General features: G+C 37.5%; 1 protein-coding gene across 1 annotated transcript; it reads right to left on the minus strand.

The window, feature by feature from the left end:
- Positions 1-282: 282 nt before the first annotated feature.
- sgpp1a (sphingosine-1-phosphate phosphatase 1a) lies at positions 283-19,075 on the minus strand. Its single transcript, XM_051875282.1, has 3 exons — positions 17,946-19,075; positions 12,159-12,248; positions 283-5,294 (listed from the first exon to the last, which is right to left on the minus strand). Exons 1-3 carry the CDS (start codon positions 18,654-18,656, stop codon positions 4,743-4,745), a joined length of 1,353 nt encoding a protein of 450 aa, XP_051731242.1. The 5' UTR covers positions 18,657-19,075; the 3' UTR covers positions 283-4,742.
- Positions 19,076-20,219: the final 1,144 nt, after the last annotated feature.

Here is a 20,219-nt window from a genome sequence, read left to right on the forward strand (position 1 = left end):
CATGTAGAAAGTAGACCTTTGTCCAAAGAGCTGACAAACTGAGAAACGAGTAGCCTACGTGTGCCTCTGAGCCTTGCTGGATCTAGAGTACTCAAGCACTCACACTTACACTGGTAAGAGGAAAACACTGTTGAAAGTGCATTTAGTTGGTCCTACAAAAAGCCATTTTTCACAAACATCATGCTGTAATTAACAACACAAAATGTTCATACTGCTCAGTGATCGCTTTGTAATGGAGTTATTGAATAAAAATACTCATTTCAGATGACAAAAACACAAATACAGTGTTAATTTATACTAGTTTCTATTCACTGCCAATACAGAAAATGGTAAGAGCATTGCAGACAAGTAGCCATAGATTACAGATACAGTACATTTGTGAGTTTAGATGACCGTGAACGGGCTCAAAGCTCAGTACAGGTAGGGTGTACCTGCTTCATTCATAATGCATTTCCTTGTATCATCTAGCCATCTTTGATACCCACTTCAGCTCAGTGCACTGTAAAATGACTGTTGAAAACAGCTTATCATTCAGTTATGGCACATTTACTATATGTATAACTGATCACAATTGAATATATGCACACCTTTTTCATTAATTTAATTATACTGGTGCACAGATAAATTGTTTCAAACTAATTTGTGACCATTAAAATGTGTTACCAGAAACCTGATAATAAGTTGCACATAAAAAAAAAAAAAAAAGTTTTGCAAATAAACATTAAGGAAGTGTAATGATATTTCTGTCACTTGCACCATTACCAAACTGTTCACAGAAAGACAGCTGTGGTGTCTTGTGCCTAGTTGGAGGGTAAAGTTGCCCTGAAAACAAGGATGCAAGGCACTGGGGTTTCTGAGCAGTGAGCAATGGATGTATATCAGAGATCTGTCCTCTATGGCTTTACAACATTTTCTTGTGAAACTGAACACACTAATAAAATATACTGCAAGTACAGGGCACTAGTTCAATGACAGACAAACATATCAACTACCTAGGTTAATACTGACGACAACTTGGAATCTGAAAATACATGTTACCATGCCCACATTCATATTTAAACGGTTAAAACTGCAGAAGTGAAGAAAGCAGGGAAGTTCAGTCGATTTTCTCCAAACTGCTGACAGTATGGGACAACCTGGATGTCTTAAAGGGTTAGTTCACCCAAAAAATTATGTCATTTATTACTCACCCTCATGTCGTTCTACACCCGTAAGACCTTCGTTCATCTAAGATATTTTTTGATAAAATCCGATGGCTCAGTGAGGGCCCCCATTGCCATCAAGACAATTTACACTTTCAATGCACAGAAAGGTACTAAAAACATTTAAAACAGTTCAAGTGGTTCAACCTTAATATTATAAAGCTACGAGAATACTTTTTGTGCGCCAAAAAAAAACAAAATAATGACTTTTCAACAATATCTAGTGATGGCCGATTTCAAAACACTGCTTCATGAAGCTTCGAAACTTTACGAATCTTTTGTTTCAAATCAGTGATTCAGATCACGTATTAAACTGCCAAAGTTACGTGAACATTACGTGACATTTCGAAACACTTATGATGTAACAAAGCCAAGTTTACTGAAATCACGTGACTTTGGCGCTCCGAGCCACTGATTCAAAACAAAAGATTCGTGAAGCTTCATGAAGCGGTGTTTTGAAATTGGCCATCACTAGATATTGTTGAATAAAATCGTTATTTTGTTTTTTTGGCGCACAAAAATTATTCTCGTCGCTTCATAACATTAAGGTTGAACCACTGTAGCAAAGACTATAACATAGTGATGTCCGGTTCGAGAACGAATCGTTCTTTTTAACCGGTTCTTTTCAGTGAACCGGTCGAACCAGTTCACCAAATCGGATTGAATCGTTCCAAACAGTTCGCATCTTCAGTAAGCAAACACTAATCCACAAATTACTAAAGTTACTCACTTTTGACGTGCCTGACACTACCTCTCGAAATAAACCAACATCCCGGAGTTATTCAGTTACTCCAACAGTACACTGACTTTACCTGCTGTGAAGAGAGAACTGATGATGATGAGCACGAGCAGCAGATATGAGTGCGCATGTGCGGCGCACACGAACGAACGTCCATGGCCTGTCACCGTTTTCGTTCTCGAGTCAAGAATCGGTTGCAACGGTTTTCGGATCACCAGTACACAACCGAGAACCGTTTCTTTTGGACATGTCCGATTTGAGAACCGATGAGCTGATGATACTGCGCATGTGTGTACTTTTTCAAGAGAACGAAAAGCATGTTAGTCAAGTTTTGTTGAACATCGGAAAATGTGATAACATAAAACATACTGGAAATATGTTTATGACTTAATTCAAAATACAAAAAGTGTATTGTGCTTTTCCAAATACAGCATAACAGATTAATAGCATACAAAATACTGTACATAATACTGTACATAATAAACTACATGCCAACATGAACATAATATTTTGTACACAGATCAAACGAATGTTCAGAAATAGTTCTACAATTTTTTTTATATATATATTAATGTTATTTAAAAAACAATATAAAAGTTGTGCAGTTGTGCTTTTATAAAATTGTCTTTGAACTTCCGTTTTGCGGTAGCTCTGTACATTTCTATGGCATCGCTGTCAAAGAATAATTAGCTGGTTAAGTGGTTAAGCTGGTTCTGCTTTAATGTTTAAAGCATATGTCTTAACAAATGTCAGTAGACCGGGAAGATTTTAAAACGAGCAGTTCATTCATAAATGTAAGATCGCTATGGAAATACAAACCGGAAGTCAAAAGACAACGAGCGCAACGCTGAAAAGGGGCGGGGCTACATAAGGTCTTATAGAAACAGTCAGACGTGCGCCTCCGAAATGAGGCACAAGAGACTGCGCATGCGCATTAGCTCGATCCAGCCTGAAGAATACCTTTTTTTTTTTTTTTTTGTCATGATTTGAGCGTTTAGAAACAAAATTTATGAGACAGTTGTTGTCAAATTTCATTGGTGATTTAATTTAATTCAAGCTTGGCAAACAGCTTTGAAGAATATGATGTTTCCACATTTAAAGAGATAGGAGCTGAGAGGCGTTTCAAAGATGGCCGCCGACTTGTCTTAAAGGGACTTTGACTGTAGTCACATGAACTTTTATATAGGGTGAATTCAGGTTGATTGGGACACTTTTTGTTATTGAGATGACTGGGAAAAAGTGTCCCAATCAACCTGAATTCACCCTACGTCTTTAGCTTTCTGGGCATTGAAAGTGTTAATTGTCTTGCTGGCAATGCAGGCCTCACTGAGCCATCGGATTTTATCAAAAATATCTTAATTTGTGTTCCGAAGATGAACGAATGTCTTACTGGTGTGGAACAACATGAGGGTGAGTAATTAATGACAGAATTTTCATTTTTGTGTGAACTAACCTTTAAAGAAGTCAAACGGAGACATGCAGAACATCTGCAGCACAATCTGACAGATGTAAAAAGGGACACGTTCAGTCAAAAATGAAATATGTATAAATATATATTTAAACATAAAATTAAAGTGAATGGGATCCAGGTTTTTTTTTTTTTTTTCAATGAGGTCCAAAAACTGGACTATGTTCCACAGAAGACAACGTTTTACAGGTTTGACAGTGAATAAATCATTACATGTATTTTCATGTTTGGGTGAACTATCCCTTTATGCAGAACTGGAAGAAAAATGAAAAACAACAACAGAAATGTTACAAAAGTCTACTTGTAATTATTTGTTTAAATTAAAATAGTACAATTTGCTTGAGAGTACATAGCTATTCACTCACTGCGTAAATAATCTTACTCTCTGTAGTAATACTTAAAAACATATCAGACGTGTATAGATAATATATTGACAATGGCAGAATGTTAAGAAAGATATGTGGCATTCATATTCAGAGCGGTCTTTTCCAGGCTTGGGTTTCAGAGCAACACATCCACAGGAAGTTCATGTATACAGCATTCATACTGACAGGAAGTTCCCTACCCTCATTCTCTCAATGCATTACCGCTTATTGTGAGGCCTGAGTTCAACCCGTTTTTAGATAAGAACAGAACTTTCTACAGCTCTCAGAATTTGGAGTGTCTTTCCTGAACCGTTGAATGAACCATTGGAGCCACAGCATTTCTTCACAGGAGAAGAAACAAGCCCTGGGATAAATGAAAAATTACAAATTGTTATGAGAGTGAGCCCTTGAGGGAAAACCATGGATACAAATGTCTGACAAGGGTGGTCGCTCAGGTTAGTTCATTTCCGAAGACTGAAAACAGATGGAAAGGACTATAAACTTGAGACAAAGTCTGTATATAGCGAGAAACATTCCTGCGTATTGGGTTCAGGATGGGTGGGTGTCAGTCTGCTGAGGAGAAACCACTGAAGACAAATGCAGGAAACATTTGAGAACTTTCTGAGAATGGCTTTAAACATCACTGAGCTTTGAACAGTACAATTTGCTCTGATGATCACATGCACTCGCTTTCATGAAAAACAGCGGACTGATCTCCCACAGATGGCAACAAATGTGCCTAAAAACCCTGCTTAAATTTATCAGATTAATAAAATCTACTAACAAACAAATTAGCATGGAAATGGAGCTAGTGAAATTATCAACATCATGAACATCATACATGTTTGCACCCAAGCGGCTTATCCAAGTTTGTCAGTTTTGACTACAACTGTGGACCCTGACTAGTCCAGGTAATGTATAGGTTTTAGCTAGGATAAAAAAAAAAAAGGAAAATAACAGGATTTTCTTCAGGATAAGCCAAGGAAGCTAAAGAGAAATGGGACTAGGAATGCGCAGCAAAAGGCCACTGTGCCGTAGACAATAAACCGATATGCGAGTTCCACTTGTGCGTGTTGTCTAGCCTTCCTCACGTCATCTGAAGGCACGCCGAAGATCTTGCACGCCAACGGGATCGCCACCACCTTCATGGCAGCCCTGACGGCCAGAAGCACCGCCACTCCCACCAGGAGCCGCATGATTGAGCGGGTCAATAGGGCCCCGTCGATCAGTGGCAGGGTGAGTGGTAGAGCTTCTTCAGGAGGATCTGGCTGCAGACCCAGTTGGTGGTTCAGATGGCATGCCAACGCGGCTCCGGCAGCTGTGGCTAAAGCCTGGGCCGTGTCACCGCGGGAGGTGCTCCATGAGTCCAGCGAGAAGGCCACTAAGCTGAAGCCCACGTGCACAAGCAGGACGACCAGAGGGGCGTAGCTGTGGGACAGGTAGAACATGTCGATGTCAGCCAGCATGGGGTGAAGGACCGCCAGGATGAGCACACTGTAGAGGAAGCCTGTGATCACCTCCTGAAAAGATGAAGGCACAAACTTATTAGACATTAAGTCAACCGCTATGCTGATTTTGTTTATACATGGGGCCATTTTTAGACAAACTGGCATTTCTCATTGTTTATTGCTACTGGCTAGGCAAACACATGAAGGTTACTGAAAACAGGTGTGGTATTGCTTGATACAAGTGAACTGTATATAAACAGTCATTACGGAACAGGACTCAGTTGTGTGCAGAATTAACTAAAACATCCATAGCTAACAAGAACATTAATCCCAAAATGAAAAATTGCAGTGAATTTATTAACTCTACAATGAGCAAAAAAAAGGCCTGAGAACAAGCTGAAAGAATATGGCATATATTGTAGATCTGATAAAGCATATTTAAAGCAATAAAAACATATTTAAAACAGTTCACGCGAGTACAATGGTTCAACCTTAATATTATAAAGTGACGAGAATACTTTTTATGCGACAAAAAAAACGCAATAACGACTTTAACAATATCTAGTGATGGGCGATTTCAAAACACTGCTTCATAAAGCTTCAAAGCTTTACAATTTTTTTGTTTCGAATCAGTGGTTCAGAGCGCCAAAGTCACGTGATTTCAGTAAACGAGGCTTTGTTACGTCATAAGTGTTTCAAAATTTCAATAGTTTACATGACTTTGGCAGTTTGATACCCGATCCGAACCACTGATTCAAAACAAAACATTCGTAAAGCTTCAAAGCAGTGTTTTGAAATCGCCCATCACTAGATATTGTTGAAAAGTCATTATTTTGTTTTTTTGGCACACAAAAACTACTCTCGTCACTTTATAATATTAAGGTTAAATCACTGTAGTCACATGAACTGTTTTAAATATGTTTTTAGTACCTTTCTGGGCATCTGAAAGTGTTAATTATCTTGCTGGCAACAGAGGCCTCACTGAGCCATCGGATTTTATGAAAAATCTTAACTTGTGTTCTGAAGATGAACGAAGGTCTTACAGGTGTAGAACAACATGAGGGTGAATAATTAATGACAGAATTTTCATTTTTGGGTGAACTAACCCTTTAAAGCCCATGTTCAGGGCACTTCTCCACTTTGTGTGAGATTTCACAGAGATCAGACGTCCAAAGTCTTCCCTAGTGCCTTCCAGCTCACTGTTTCTTACACTGCACTGCAGCCTGAACATTGGGAACTGGTCTTGTAACATTCTTCCTTCAGACTTTCTGCTTTTAGATATTTTAAGTCAATTCTGACCTTGTAATTTCTTTGCAAACCAAGGACAGTCATTTTTTAATAAATGTGTTAAACTCTTATTTATTTAAAACATTCTTACCGATCACAAACTTTTAAACAGTAGTGTACCAGTACCTTTTAAATCAGATCTTTTCAGTGAATCAGTTAGTCCAGACTCAACAATCCGGTCACAATATGATGATTTAAATGTCAGTCTTTTTGTTACACAAAGCATACTTATAAATAAATGATCTGCATAGCACAAAAGCACTTTTATAATACTTTTTTGCCTCATATTTGCATGACAGCCCCAGTTTCATTATAAAGAAATGATACAGAGTTCTGCACAAATTTTTGTCTTCCACAGAAGACAGTAAGTCAAAAGGGTTTGGAAAGACATTAGGTAGTTCAATAAATTATCTATTTCCCCCTAGTCGCCTGATCTGAAGTGGTGCATGTTCAAGGTTAACAGAAGATTAGAGACTGACTTTGGACGCCTCGTGGTAACACTATGATCTGATCGTCTTTATGCGATACACTCATGCTGATATGTACTTAAAATGGGTCAAAGGTCAAAGAAACCTGCAGAATCTGCAGAAGGAATTCTCTCTTTAGAGATTGCTGACACCTAGATCTGACAGATGTGTAGCCTGTTTGACCTGTCCATGCATACTTTATACGTACATGTACACACGCTTCTCCATATACTGCAGGCCAAAAGACTAATTCTTTCCAGCACAGTCTCTCATTTTACATGTTCCCACCGTCCTCCTGCTCTAGTCCTTCCCTCTATCACTCTTTTTAAGTTACAGGGCTGAACGGGTGCTGGAAAGATCTAAGCACTCTTTGAGACATTTTTTTTTTCGTAATCCTTTCTACCAAAGCTCTTTGATCACAGGCTTTTCAGTTCTAAGCTGTCAAACAGCCCATCAGGGGCTCAACAATAAGGATTTTTCAATCCTGGCTTGGTTGGTCCACTAGTTCAGATTTTTATATGCCTTGCCAACATTTTGACAGAAATCAAATAAATATTTTTAGCAACATATTTAAAGGGTTAGTTCGCCCAAAAATGAAAATTCTGTCATTAATTACTCACCCTCATTTCGTTCCACACCCGTAAGACCTTTGTTCATCTTCAGGATACAAATTAAGATATTTTTGATGAAATCCGTGAGCTTTCTGGCGTCCGATAGACTGCAATGCAATTACGACTTTCAAAGCCCAGAAAGGTAGTAAAAACATTGTTAAAATAGTCCATGTGACTATAGTGGTTCAATTTTAATGTTATGAAACGACGAGAATACTTTTTGGACGATCAATTTCATGTTTCAATTTAGTGTAAATTGTTAATACACTAATTGTTCAGTGTTAAAAATAAAATATTTGATCATTTATTTGATTTTTTTTTTATTAACTATAGACATTTACACAAAGGGATTCTGTTAGACACATCGGTTCTCCCGCATCAATAAAGTACATGTGAGCTTTCATAGAACCGATGTACGGCTGAGCTTCTGTTTACCATATTTGATGAGCTCTATGTGCGTTGATCAATGTTTTACATATGAATCCTGTCAATTCATATGGATTACTTTTACAATGAACTTTTTAAAATCGCATAGACTTTCAGTGGAGGGACAGAGATCCCTCAGTCTTCAATAAAAATGTCTTAATTTGTGTTTCAAAGATGAATAAAAGTCTTGAAGGCAAGAAGGCAAGATGTCATGAAAGCAAGATGCTGAAAAAAGGGAGATATGATGCAACAGCCAAAGACATCAATGTGTACAACCAAAAAAAAAGTTGATATATGCAATTAACTGCTATTAAATTAATTCAATTAAACAGATAGCCATTAATAAACCTACTTTGCCTGAAAACAAATGGTTCAAAACATGAATGATTTGTTGATAATATAACTTGTAACTACTGTTTGTTTCCAAGTTATTCTCGCAATTTCAAAAAATTCCATTGATGTTAGTCAGCTGGATAACTTTGACTTGGCATACATAAATCAGCACAATTTACAATGTTCACATAAAAAAAAAAAAAAAAAAAATTAATTAAAAAAAAAATTTGTGTGTGTGATCAATCAACATAAGATATAGTGGACCGTGGACCGGCCCAATAGGGCAAGTGACCGTTCTGTTTAACGTCCACTCTCACACGGGTCATCAAAACATCACAGACTTAAGTGGATTAAACGGTTCCTACAATATTCACACAGTGCACGATCTAGACTTCCTAAATCATTGGGTGTGCAGATTTCCACAAAGATGATTCAGCCACCTTCATCGAAAGCACAGCATTAAAATAACAAGGTTTCCATCACCTAGGCAACCAGCATCTGCTTTCTAAATCTGTCCGCTCACACCAACAGCATTTAAACAGATAAAGACACACAGCCTTTATAAAAATAACAGGTGTGTGAAGTTGGTCGTAATCGTTACTGCATGTGAAACCTGCAGAACTGATGACTAATACACAGCATGTCAATCTTGATGACTAAAGCAAAGCTTATTTTTCGAGCCGTCTACACATCAAAATGTAAATGATCACCACTGGCTCATACAAGCCCAAGGGAAGCAATTATGCAATCAGAGATCTTCTGTGAGGAAAAGAGTGGAAAACAGATGAGCATTAGAAGATCACAGGATACTGAGTCAGCCATGATGACTCACTGATTTGCTTCGTTTCAGGAGCTCTACTGACAGGAAAGGGTTGCAAAGACTGAAGCAGCATATATTAGGCTTCTTCTTGAACTGATACCAAAACCTTAGTCACGAAGCTACTGGAAAGTTCCTCAACCTTAAAATCTGTGGAGAGAGCAAATTATAGCGGACAGCTGAAGGTGCCTGAACTGCATAAAAACATATTAAGACGCTCAGAATAACCATTGTGCACACTTACTAGTGCAACTGTCTGACATGGTCATAGTCTTTAAAAGGTTTGTTCATCCAAAAATGAAAATTCTGTCATCATTTGACGAGTTCATTTGCAAAAACTGATAAACACCAAGTTTTAAAAAAAAATGAACTGACTGCTGTGCTTTTTCTCTACATATAGCAAGTTCTGAACCCTAAATCCGTTTTGTCACAAAAGCAGTATTGTCCACTGTCAAGGCATCGCGAGTTCACGTTTTACAGCAGAAACCGACAAGCAACCCTGCTGTTTGTGAACACAACCCAATAAGACCGTTTTAGCGAATCAGCACGCAGTATTCAGGTCAGGTGACAAGGCTGCTATTCACTTCGAAAAGACGCGCTAGCTGAGGGCAGTTTCGTCAAAGCTGACTAAAAGTGATCAAGGATTTATAATTTCGACTCCTGCAACTCCTTGTACACCATACACGTCTTACATGCTGAACACTGTTGTCCTTTTGCGTTTGTGTGTGTGAGCGCGTGCTTATGCGTGTGTGCGTCTCTCTCTGTCAAAGTTACTTTTAAAAGTAATGCATTACAATATTGCGTTACTCCCTAAAAAAGTAACTAATTGCGTCACTTAGTTACATTTTATGGAAAGTAATGTGTTGCATTACTTTTACGTTACTTTTTCTCACCTGGGCTTGCTTGTTTGTTTGTATTTTAATAACAAAAAAGTTCTATTTTTGGCAAATGTAAAGGCCCTTTCACACCAAAAGTGAAATTAATAAACTTCAGGCTGATCACAAATGTGATGATTATCTAAAGTCATTTTGCTTATTAGTATGGTCGATGGTGATGTCAGTCAATAAATGGGAAAACAAAGTAACTTGTGTTACTTATTTGAAAAAGTAACTCAGATATTTTGTTGTAAATTTAAAAGTAATGCGTAACTTTACTAGTTATTTAAAGTAATCTGATTACGTAACTCAAGTTACTTGTAATGCATTACCCCCAACACCGCGCTCTGTGTGTGTACGTGTGTGTGTGTGTGCGTATATGTGCACATGTGTTTGAATGTTTTAAATGCAATTACAAAACAATTGACCCTTCGCAAAGACCCGCCCCCCTTAGTTACAGTTGCTTTGTCCAAAAAGCCATGGTGCTGTCACGCCACACAGAGTGAAAAATACATTGCGGAGAAAAAAGGACACTGACAACACGTCGACAGACAAGACAGAGCAGGTTATTTATGATATTAAAGTCCCAGCTTTCAAACTGTAATTTAAGAAATTCGAACAAAAAAAAAAAAAAACGTTTTGTGGCTCTTTAATGTGTCGTGACAGATTGCTGCAGTGCCTCAGCTCAAGCAGCTTGTGAACCGATCATCTCTTCTTACTAGTTAATTTATAGCATCAAATAAACATGAATGAACATGAGAAGGAATGTTGTTTCAAACACGGAAAGACGTCAGTACACGGCATTTTTCAAGTTCAAGTCCACCGACGTTAATCTAACTTTCTAACTCCTGACTGCTTTGTCGGACAAAATGGCTTACGAAAAACATACTTACAATGAACTTTAATTTTGTAAGTTACCTGTATTTTTTTTTAGTTATTATTAGGGCTGGGTAAAACATATCGATTTCTCGATTTTAATCGATTCTCATTTTTACGAACCAATATCGATTCTTAAATCCCAAGAATCAATTAGTCTAGTCTGTTTTCAGTTGATGAATGAACAGAACATGTAGCGTGCCTCCCATCCAATAAATCGCAATAATCTTTGTGCTTTGTTACTTTTGATATGAAGCAAAGTCTCAGATTTCAAATGACGTCCATCTTATTATGAGATTCAAAAAATAAATACCGTTTTGGCGCTGTTTAATGTGACGTGACAGATCGCTTTAGCGCCTCAGTTAAAGAGAAGCGGCAGCACGGAGCGCATGTGAATTCTCCTCCGCTTTAATACCAGTTACAGCACGAAATAAACATTATTAAACATCTGAAGGTATGTTAAAATATACAGTACAACTTACCGAAATCCGTATCATGTCTCGTGTAATAGCTCAATCAGTGTTTCAACCTCGGAAAGACGTCCATAAAACAGCTTGTAAACAATGTCAAGTAACGTCAGATTTACCTCAGAAAAACATATTCAGTGACCATAAACTCATTAGTCAGCTAGAAAAGTGAATTCTAGAAAGCAGCATTCTGATAAATATAGCTATGCACCGTTACATATTCATTATAATGTTCTTCAATATTTAATGCATGTTTGAATAAATTGAATTGAATAAAGTTATGACAGCCACAATTTAAATGTTTATATTTAAAATAAACTAATTGGAGTAGAAATATGATTATGTAATTCTAAACTTTATTTATTATAAAAAAAGCATAATTGAGTGTAATTTAAGTGTTTGTATATAAATAAGTTCATTTTAACCTTCAATATTATAGTAAAGTAGTACCAACTGACTCCCCTTAGTTGAGAGATTTTTTTCCTCTAGAAAATTTGCCATGTACTGTAACTGATATACTACATCCAAAATCGATATCGAATCGAATCGCAAGCATGTGAATAGAAATCGAATCGAATCGTGAAAATTGTGTCAATACCCAGCCCTAGTTATTATTACTTAAAACAACCCAACTGCAGTTTGATTGATATTACTTGGAATGCACAATAAAAAAAAACATGATTTATGAAAATGAACAAAAACTGAGTTATCTGTTTTTGTAAATGAACTCTTCATTTACTTGACAGAATTATTAAATGTGATGAAAAGATTACTCACCAGGACAGAGTGCATTCCCATATAAACCCTGCTGATGCACACGAGGACACTCCAGAACAGAGCTGCGCTCAGTCCAATCATGAACGGGTACTGTTGAACACACAGAGATGAAAAACTCATAAGGGAACTGCAGTTCAATAGGCAGTAAGGTAATTTCATCAATGTTAAAAAAAAAAAAAACATGATCGAAATTGTTTACAGGGTATAAAAATTATATTCTAGGCTAGCAATAAAATACAAATGATCCAATTTATACAAATATAAATGATCCAATTTAAACAGTGCATAGTGTTCAAAAGGTTGGGGTCAGTAAGACTTTATAAAAAGGACATCACAGGAATAAATTACATTTTAAAATGCATTTGAAAGAGAAAGGGTTGTTTTAAATTATAATAATATTACACAATATTACTGTTTTTTATAATAAATGCATCCTTAGCAAGCTTAAGAAATTTTAAAAAAAATATATCTTACTGACCCCTAACTTTTGAACAGGTGTTCCCCTCCTACTGTCCCACACATATGCATATAACATGCTATATATACTGTATGTACAGGGCCAGATTTACCTTTTGACATTTTGCCTCTAGTCTTAATAATTTAAACAGGCCTTTAATATTTGGGCAAAAACTCCTGGCATTGATGTGTTTTCGTGCAGTTTATTTTTTCACAGCGCCGAATGTCATATGGTAACTGTTAAACGACGACCTCACTTATACATTTTTATGGTAAAATGTTTTTGTTTTCGTGTTAACTCAGGTCTGTTTTGACCAAGAACAATGCACTGTTAAGACAGTGTGAGTGGCACAGCAAAAATACTCGGCGCCGAAACGATCGGTACTGCTGCTTCTGCTCTGCTCAAGCTTCGGCGTGCAGTGTGAAATGAATGCTCTAATCTGTTAACATGGTCAGAAAAAAAATACATTCGCAGCTTGCACTCTGCTTACGAACCTACTGTGAAAATGCCTTAGTAAAGGACTAAAAGCTTATAACTTACAATACCTATGATGATTAACCACAAATTAAGCAACAGTATCAGGATAGAGTGGGCCCTTAAGAGTCATTGGGACCAGAAGGCGCACTGTTAATGTAAGCTCATATGTCAGATGAATTCCTAAACATACTCTGAAGGTGATGTTACACGGGGCAACTTTTTGAGCAATGTTGCCAGGCAATGTTGCTGAGCGATGTTGTTTGGGCACTTTCCCATTGAGAATGGGCAACAAATTTCTATCTGGATACTTTAGATCGAAATTTGTTGCCCATTCTCAATGGGAAAGTGTCCAAGCAACATCGCTCTGCAACATTGCCTGGCAACATTGCTCAAAAAGTTGCCGTGTGTATCATCATATGATTAATATTTTAGAGGCAGACCAAGCACAGTTGGAAGAGAAGTGGATCGAAGTAGCTGCTGATCTGCAGAAATGCTGGATTTCTCATTATTCAGACAAAAAATCTATTTGTTTTTGGCATTCAACTGAACTTTCTTTCTGTGCTCATGCATTTATTCGCTCCAGTAGTCTGGGCAATATACCAGTACCTCCCACAAACCCATCAACATTGACTACCCTGTGTATATGTTAAAAATTTGATCTGACTTGACCTCACTGGTTCTCATCTGCAACTTCCAAAATAAAGTTTAATCTTCAGTTTCCCTGAAAAATGAAGAAACCTCTTTTACCATTTAAGTACAATCGTTGTTAAAGTACAAACATGAATACAAAACTTCTAGTTTAGCATTGGCCAAATACTTGAATCAATCATCTGCAGAAAACCAACAGGCTATTGTTTCTAGTTTCCTGGTAAATTTAAGAGGATATGAAAGCAAGAAAGTAAACTATAGAGACTGTTCCGTTTTTCGCTCAAAAAGATAGATAAGACTTCAGCCTTCAGTAGGTACACAGCACATTATCAGTCAGTTTCTGCTGACTTCAGGGAAAGTGTTGGGAAAACAAAAAACATCCATAAGAATCTATCAAAAGCAAGAGACTGAGAAAAGCTTTCTACAAAACAAGATCAAATCTCTGGTGTATATAAAAAGAGTTATCATACGCAATAGCACAACCTCTTCTGACTGTATGCTAATTATTGTTGAATGTAATGATTTCTTTGACACCAATAAGCATACGATTCAGACAACCCAGCAGAGAAATCCATATTTATGAATAATACTGTGCACTACACAGACCTTTAGTGGTTAAGTAACAAAGCCTGCATATTTTGTAAAAAGATGGAGATTAATGTCCTGTCTGGAAATGCATTCACTGAGAACCTCGATTTGCCAGATGAGTCAGTTCTACAATAATACGGAAAAGTAAAAAAATTTTCCACTGAATGCAATAGACTAAGGAGTAAGGACAGACAACTTTTGTGATTTGGAAATCAATGTTTGAGGAACAACGTTTGAGGAAAACAATCATTCTAGCATGTCAACATTAAACTGCATGAACTTCCCAAAGCATGGGCAAATGAACTGAACTAATAGAGAAAGTAAAAACATATAACTTCCCCTCAAGAGAAACAGCTTATTTCAGTGTTTTTGATGCTGCAATTTGTGGCATGTTTTGAGAACAAAGCATTAAGAATAAAGGCCTGTTCACACCAAGAACGATAACTATAACGACAGCTATATTAGTGTCCACACCAAAGTACAATATTGTTCTGTTTATTCTAAGCACGTACTGCAGTTTTGTCGTCTGCCACTTTAAATGCTCGAGCTCTTAAGCAAGAAGAATTCTGACTGGCTGACAATGTTTTTATTGTTCATCAACTGAAAAAATCATTCTGAAAGTTATTTAAACGATACTGTTTCTCTGTTATGGGGTGTGGACTTTGCTATTCTTTTATACTTAGAATGATTTTTGGCCTGAAGGCCCATTCACACCAAGAACGATAACTATAAAGATAACTATAATGATAACTATATTTGCGTCCACACCAAGGAACGATAACGACCTGTTTGTTCTAAGCTCACGCGCTGCAGTTTTGAAGTGTGTTCAACGTTTTTTTTTTACTATTCTTGTTGCATTTACACAGCTTCAACCAGCAGATGTCCTCAGCATGCTATGTTTCGAGTGAATAGCTAGTGTAATCGATCTAATCTAACAGTGAATTTAGCTGACAAAGTCAAAATAGTGGAATAAAAACAACGTCTAGTCTTTTTCACTGCAACTTCAAAGGAAGCAAGCTTCAAACTAGCGCTGGATACCTGAGGTAATATTATGTTACACTGTTTGCTAGCCTGGCATAATGATATTATCGTTAATACTTCTCAGCATTTATTCCGAGGATATGACCGATTTTTTTCCATATATCCATTTTCTTTAAAGTATCCTTAAAAAAGGGGGTTGGACTTGTCAAACAGTGGTGGCTTTTTCTGGACCACGGTGATTAACTTCTCTGCAATGTCGTCTGACATTTTAAATGCGCAAGCCCTTAAATTAAAATGGATTCTGATTGGCTGTCAGTGTTTTATCGTTCAACAACTGGAAAAAAATCGTTCTGAAAGTGATCCCAACGATATCGTTTCTCTATATCGTTATTGTTATAGCTGTGGTGTGGACACTGACAGTGCTTTTCTTTTATATTTAGAACGATTTTTAAGACTATATCTTTATCATTATCTTTATAGTTATCATTCTTGGTGTGAACTGGCCTTACGCCTTAAATTTTATGCTTGAATAAATATGACACATGCAAGTTACAGCACTTCTTAATATAGGGATGGAGAGAAACTAAGGGTAACTTACACATTTTTAATAGCTAATTTACTCTAAGGATGATGAGAGGCTGGGATTGAATGTATGTAGAGTATGTATGTATATAGAGACTGCAAAACCTTTATGTTCCTTTAGTTAATGAGAACTAAAGGGCAATACATAGCAATACATATAATGACATGTTTTAAGAGCATTACACAACTCTCTTGATGCTACATCAACAGCTGAGGTATGATGTGAGAACACATCCTTATAAGCCCCTTTTACTGGGTTCACATCCCGGGTTCACAAGGTTCACAACTTAATGCATTGCATTCAGGGACTATGCAATACGTTTTTTAATACAGTAAAAAAAATATTAGTGCATTTTGGAGTATTTCATTCATTCTTCAATAACATTTTCTAAAGGATTTAACTTCAGACAAATGATAAATTAAAACTCTTAAAAGGCTGGGCATCTGGATATTATTAGCTGGTGTATGCATGATAACCGACATGCTTGCTAAAGGCAGGTTGTTTTGATAATGAGGACAGATGTTTACAGTACGGCAAGTCATTTTAACATGTACTCCATACACCTAACTTGCATTTGTTTTCATTTATTAGCATATATTTTATTACTAGAAAGTATCTTTTTCAAATTCACTGATAACTATTCATTAGATACTAGCACTTTCCAATACTACTGTCCATTCAGTTAGTCACTGGTACTGCTTCTTTTGCTACTAGTAACTAGTAAAATTCCATTCTTACTAGTAGCAAATTGAACAAGTTTGCTAGTGAATTTCAATGGGAATCTGTGGTTCAAATATCATGCAAGTAAGCATTCAAATTTTTGCTGTTACATAGTCCAGCTTTACTAGCAGCTATTAATTAAGTAATCAGGGCCAATTGTAGTTTTTGTCCCAGGCCTGGAAAACGGTCACAATTTCGACCGAGTGAATGTGCCAGAGGGCCCGTGATAAAGGTTGTACCAGGCCAAAGAACTGTGGCTCTCCTAGTAATTTTCCCAATATTTACAAGGATGTATTTCAGTTGTATTAGTGCTTCAGCTTATTAGATAATAATACCCATCTATGAGACATTGGTACACCTGAAGTCTGCAGGATGGTGCCTTCTAGGCTTGACACCACTGCACTTATATCCCAAATCCTATATTAAAAATATTTCTTATGTCATTAAACACACACACACTGAAGAAGGCCTGAAAGCTGAAAAGAGTACTTTTCTGCTTGTGTAAAAAAATAAAACAACAACAAAAAACACTGAATTCTGAGTGCAAATTTTTAAAGTAATTAAAAATGTTTTAACGCTCCAAAACGAGTTCATATACGAGACGAGAGAGCGTGGTGTAAATGACCTTGTTTAACTGCATAGTGTCATTAAATACAATTAATTTTTACTTGCCATATATAGTCAAGCCAGTATGGCTACTTCATAGTTTGTCAGAGGTCTTGGGTCAGAGGTCACCCTTCCGCCGGAACTCGATTCTCTCGTGATTGTGCGCACGGGTGTTGCAGGAAGCCAGTGATTTTAGTTTATAAAGTTTTAAATATGTATATTTTTCTTTGCTTCACTTCAGAAAACATTTATTAACCCACGGGAGTCATATGGATTACTTTTATGATGGATGGATGCATTTTTTTGGAGCTTCAAAAGCTTGGGCACTATTCAATGCCATTACAAAGCTGGGAAGAGCCAGGATTTTATTTAATATAAGTCTGATTGTGTTCGGCTGACAGAAGAAAGTCATATACACCCAGGATGGCTTGAGGGTGAGTAAATTATGGCATAATTTTCCTTTTTGGGTGAACTATTCCTTTAACTACTAATAACTAATGGGAGTGATACCCAAGACTTGCTATTTGTGGCCAGTGGCAGTAACAATGGAACAGTACTATTAACCTATGTAATGAATTAAGTACAAGTGAATAGGAATAATGCTAATGCATATTTCGTAAAATAAAAATGCTAGTTAGTTCAACACATTGCCATAAACAGAAATAGTCAACTACTTGCTTAGCGTGGGTAAGATTATCGCTTGGTTTTGTGTACAAGTATACTGTACCTCCCAGCGGCTGCATGTGAGCATGAACAGACAGAAGGGCATCGCGGTGCCGGTCATGGCATGTGTGGAGGGCATGCTGTACTCCGTGTTGTAGAACACCTCCACTTTAATCACAGGAGGAGAGGCAGGACGGGTCCACCGGATCAGATCTTTAGTGGACTGGCCGAAGAACAGCACCCAAGCCCACACCACGATGAGCTGCCGGCTCACATAGGGGTCGACGTTCCACATCAAGAAAGGGAAGAACACGATGAAAAACATCTCATTGCCCAGCTCGGTACCAATGGTGAAGAGATAGAAGAGAAACTTGTTCTCGATTATGAACTCCTGGCCAACCTCACCAGTCAATGAGTTCCTGCGTAAAGGCTTCACTCTGCCTTTGGAGTCTCTCTCTGCCTCTCGCCCCGAAGGTCCGCTGAGAAAATCAGCGGGACTTTCGTCCTGTTCATCATTTCCAGCGGCATTTAAACTTTTTCTCAGCCTTTGGCCCGCGAGTCCGTGTGCTGAATCCCCACTAGCCGCGCGGTCTTCCTGACATTGCCCCACGCAAGCACCGTTGACCCCAAGCTTCGCGTCACTGTCGTCAGCCTCGGCGGTTTTTTTAGGAAACGTCCCGCGGACGCCGCAAAACTGCTGGAATCTGGCGACATGGCAGGGATCCTGTAGGTATCGACAAAGGCAAACGAATTTGTGGAGCGCCTTGCTTGCCATGGTGAAACCGAAAGAGCTCTAATACTGAATCAATATCACACGCGCTGCTCGTGTGATGCTGTAAACACAAGCGCGTGCAAAAGCTGTGCTAAACAATGGCAGATTATATTGTACGTCGCATAGCTATACAATCCTCGAGTCTTCAAACCATAAGACACATTAGTAAAATAGAGTGGCTATTTGACTAGGAGCTAGGAAGTACCCGTCCGTTATTAAGCAGGGAGGGCGACACCGCGACAGATGTACGTAGTTGAAGGCGGAGACGCGCGCTAGTAATGACGCACAGTAGGTCCCGGTCATTCTCAGTTATGGTCTGCAGACAATATTTATTCACTAATAAATTATAATAACTAGCATGATACAGGAGGATCTGAAAATGGGCGGGGCTCAGCACTTAGTCAGGAACGATGAGTCCGAATTATAAATCTTCCTGTTATTAACTGTGCATAATATATTCAATTGGTATTCAAGTTTTTGGTGTCATATTCAAGTGCAAATTATCGTACTGAATTATCGCTTCTGAAGCAGCTCGTTTTAATGGCGTTTTCACGTGGTACCTGTTACTTTTCTCCTCGCTGTTCAGGCTTCACCAATCACACTCGTCTAGAAGTATTACTAAAATCGGGATTGCTGAGGATTTCTATTTATACGAATGGCGGAAAAAATGCTCAGAAATAACTCACTTGAAACCATTCGTTCTGAGCAGATGTCTCAAAGACAAAAACATCATAAGATTTAATTGTGGCCATTGAGTTTTCGGCTTTGTAAGCAGTCAAGCGCCCCCCGAAAGGAAGAATAAATATTTTTTGTAAATATCATTATTGTCTTCAAATGATTATTTTCTTATAGGACTACATTTTTATTATTGCCAAAATATTACACCAATACTTCCATTGAGTATCGATATTCATTGCATTTGTAATTTTTTCTTTTTTATATATATATTTTATTTTTTTTAATTTTTTAATTATTTAAAACATTTAACAAAAACACACACAAAAAAAAAAAAAACAGAACAAGACCAGAGAGAGAGAGAGAGAGAAAAAACAAGGCATCAAAAGAAAATTAAGGCAAGTGTAGTCCAATATAAATGTCCCAGTTGTTCCAAAGTCTTTCAAATTTGTCCGTTTTTAAATGTAGTCCGAATGTGATTTTTTCTATTTACCTTATGTCCGTAATAATGTCTGCCCAGTCCTTGGTTGTTTTTTTGTGATGGCCTTTTTCCCTGCGGCCAGGAGTATACTCCAAAGATATCCGTTAACTGTGTCCATGGCAGGAGTTTTAAGGCCCAGATACATAGTTCTGAAATCCAGTGGGATGGGGACATCAAAAACAATTTGCAGCACTTTGTTAATTTCAGTCCAGTATTTTTGAACCACAGGTCAGTCCCAGAACACATGGTAATGATGCGCCTCCTGACAACCACAGTTTCTCCAACACTCAGCATTTCCCTGTGAATAATGAGCGCTTTGACATGGTGTTATAAAAAAACGAGATACACCTTTCCAACAAAATTCTTTCCAAACATTTCATTGGTTCTCCATTGTGTTGTACATATATTCT

Source organism: Ctenopharyngodon idella, chromosome 20 (assembly GCF_019924925.1).
Source record: "Ctenopharyngodon idella isolate HZGC_01 chromosome 20, HZGC01, whole genome shotgun sequence".
Lineage (NCBI taxonomy): Eukaryota > Metazoa > Chordata > Actinopteri > Cypriniformes > Xenocyprididae > Ctenopharyngodon > Ctenopharyngodon idella.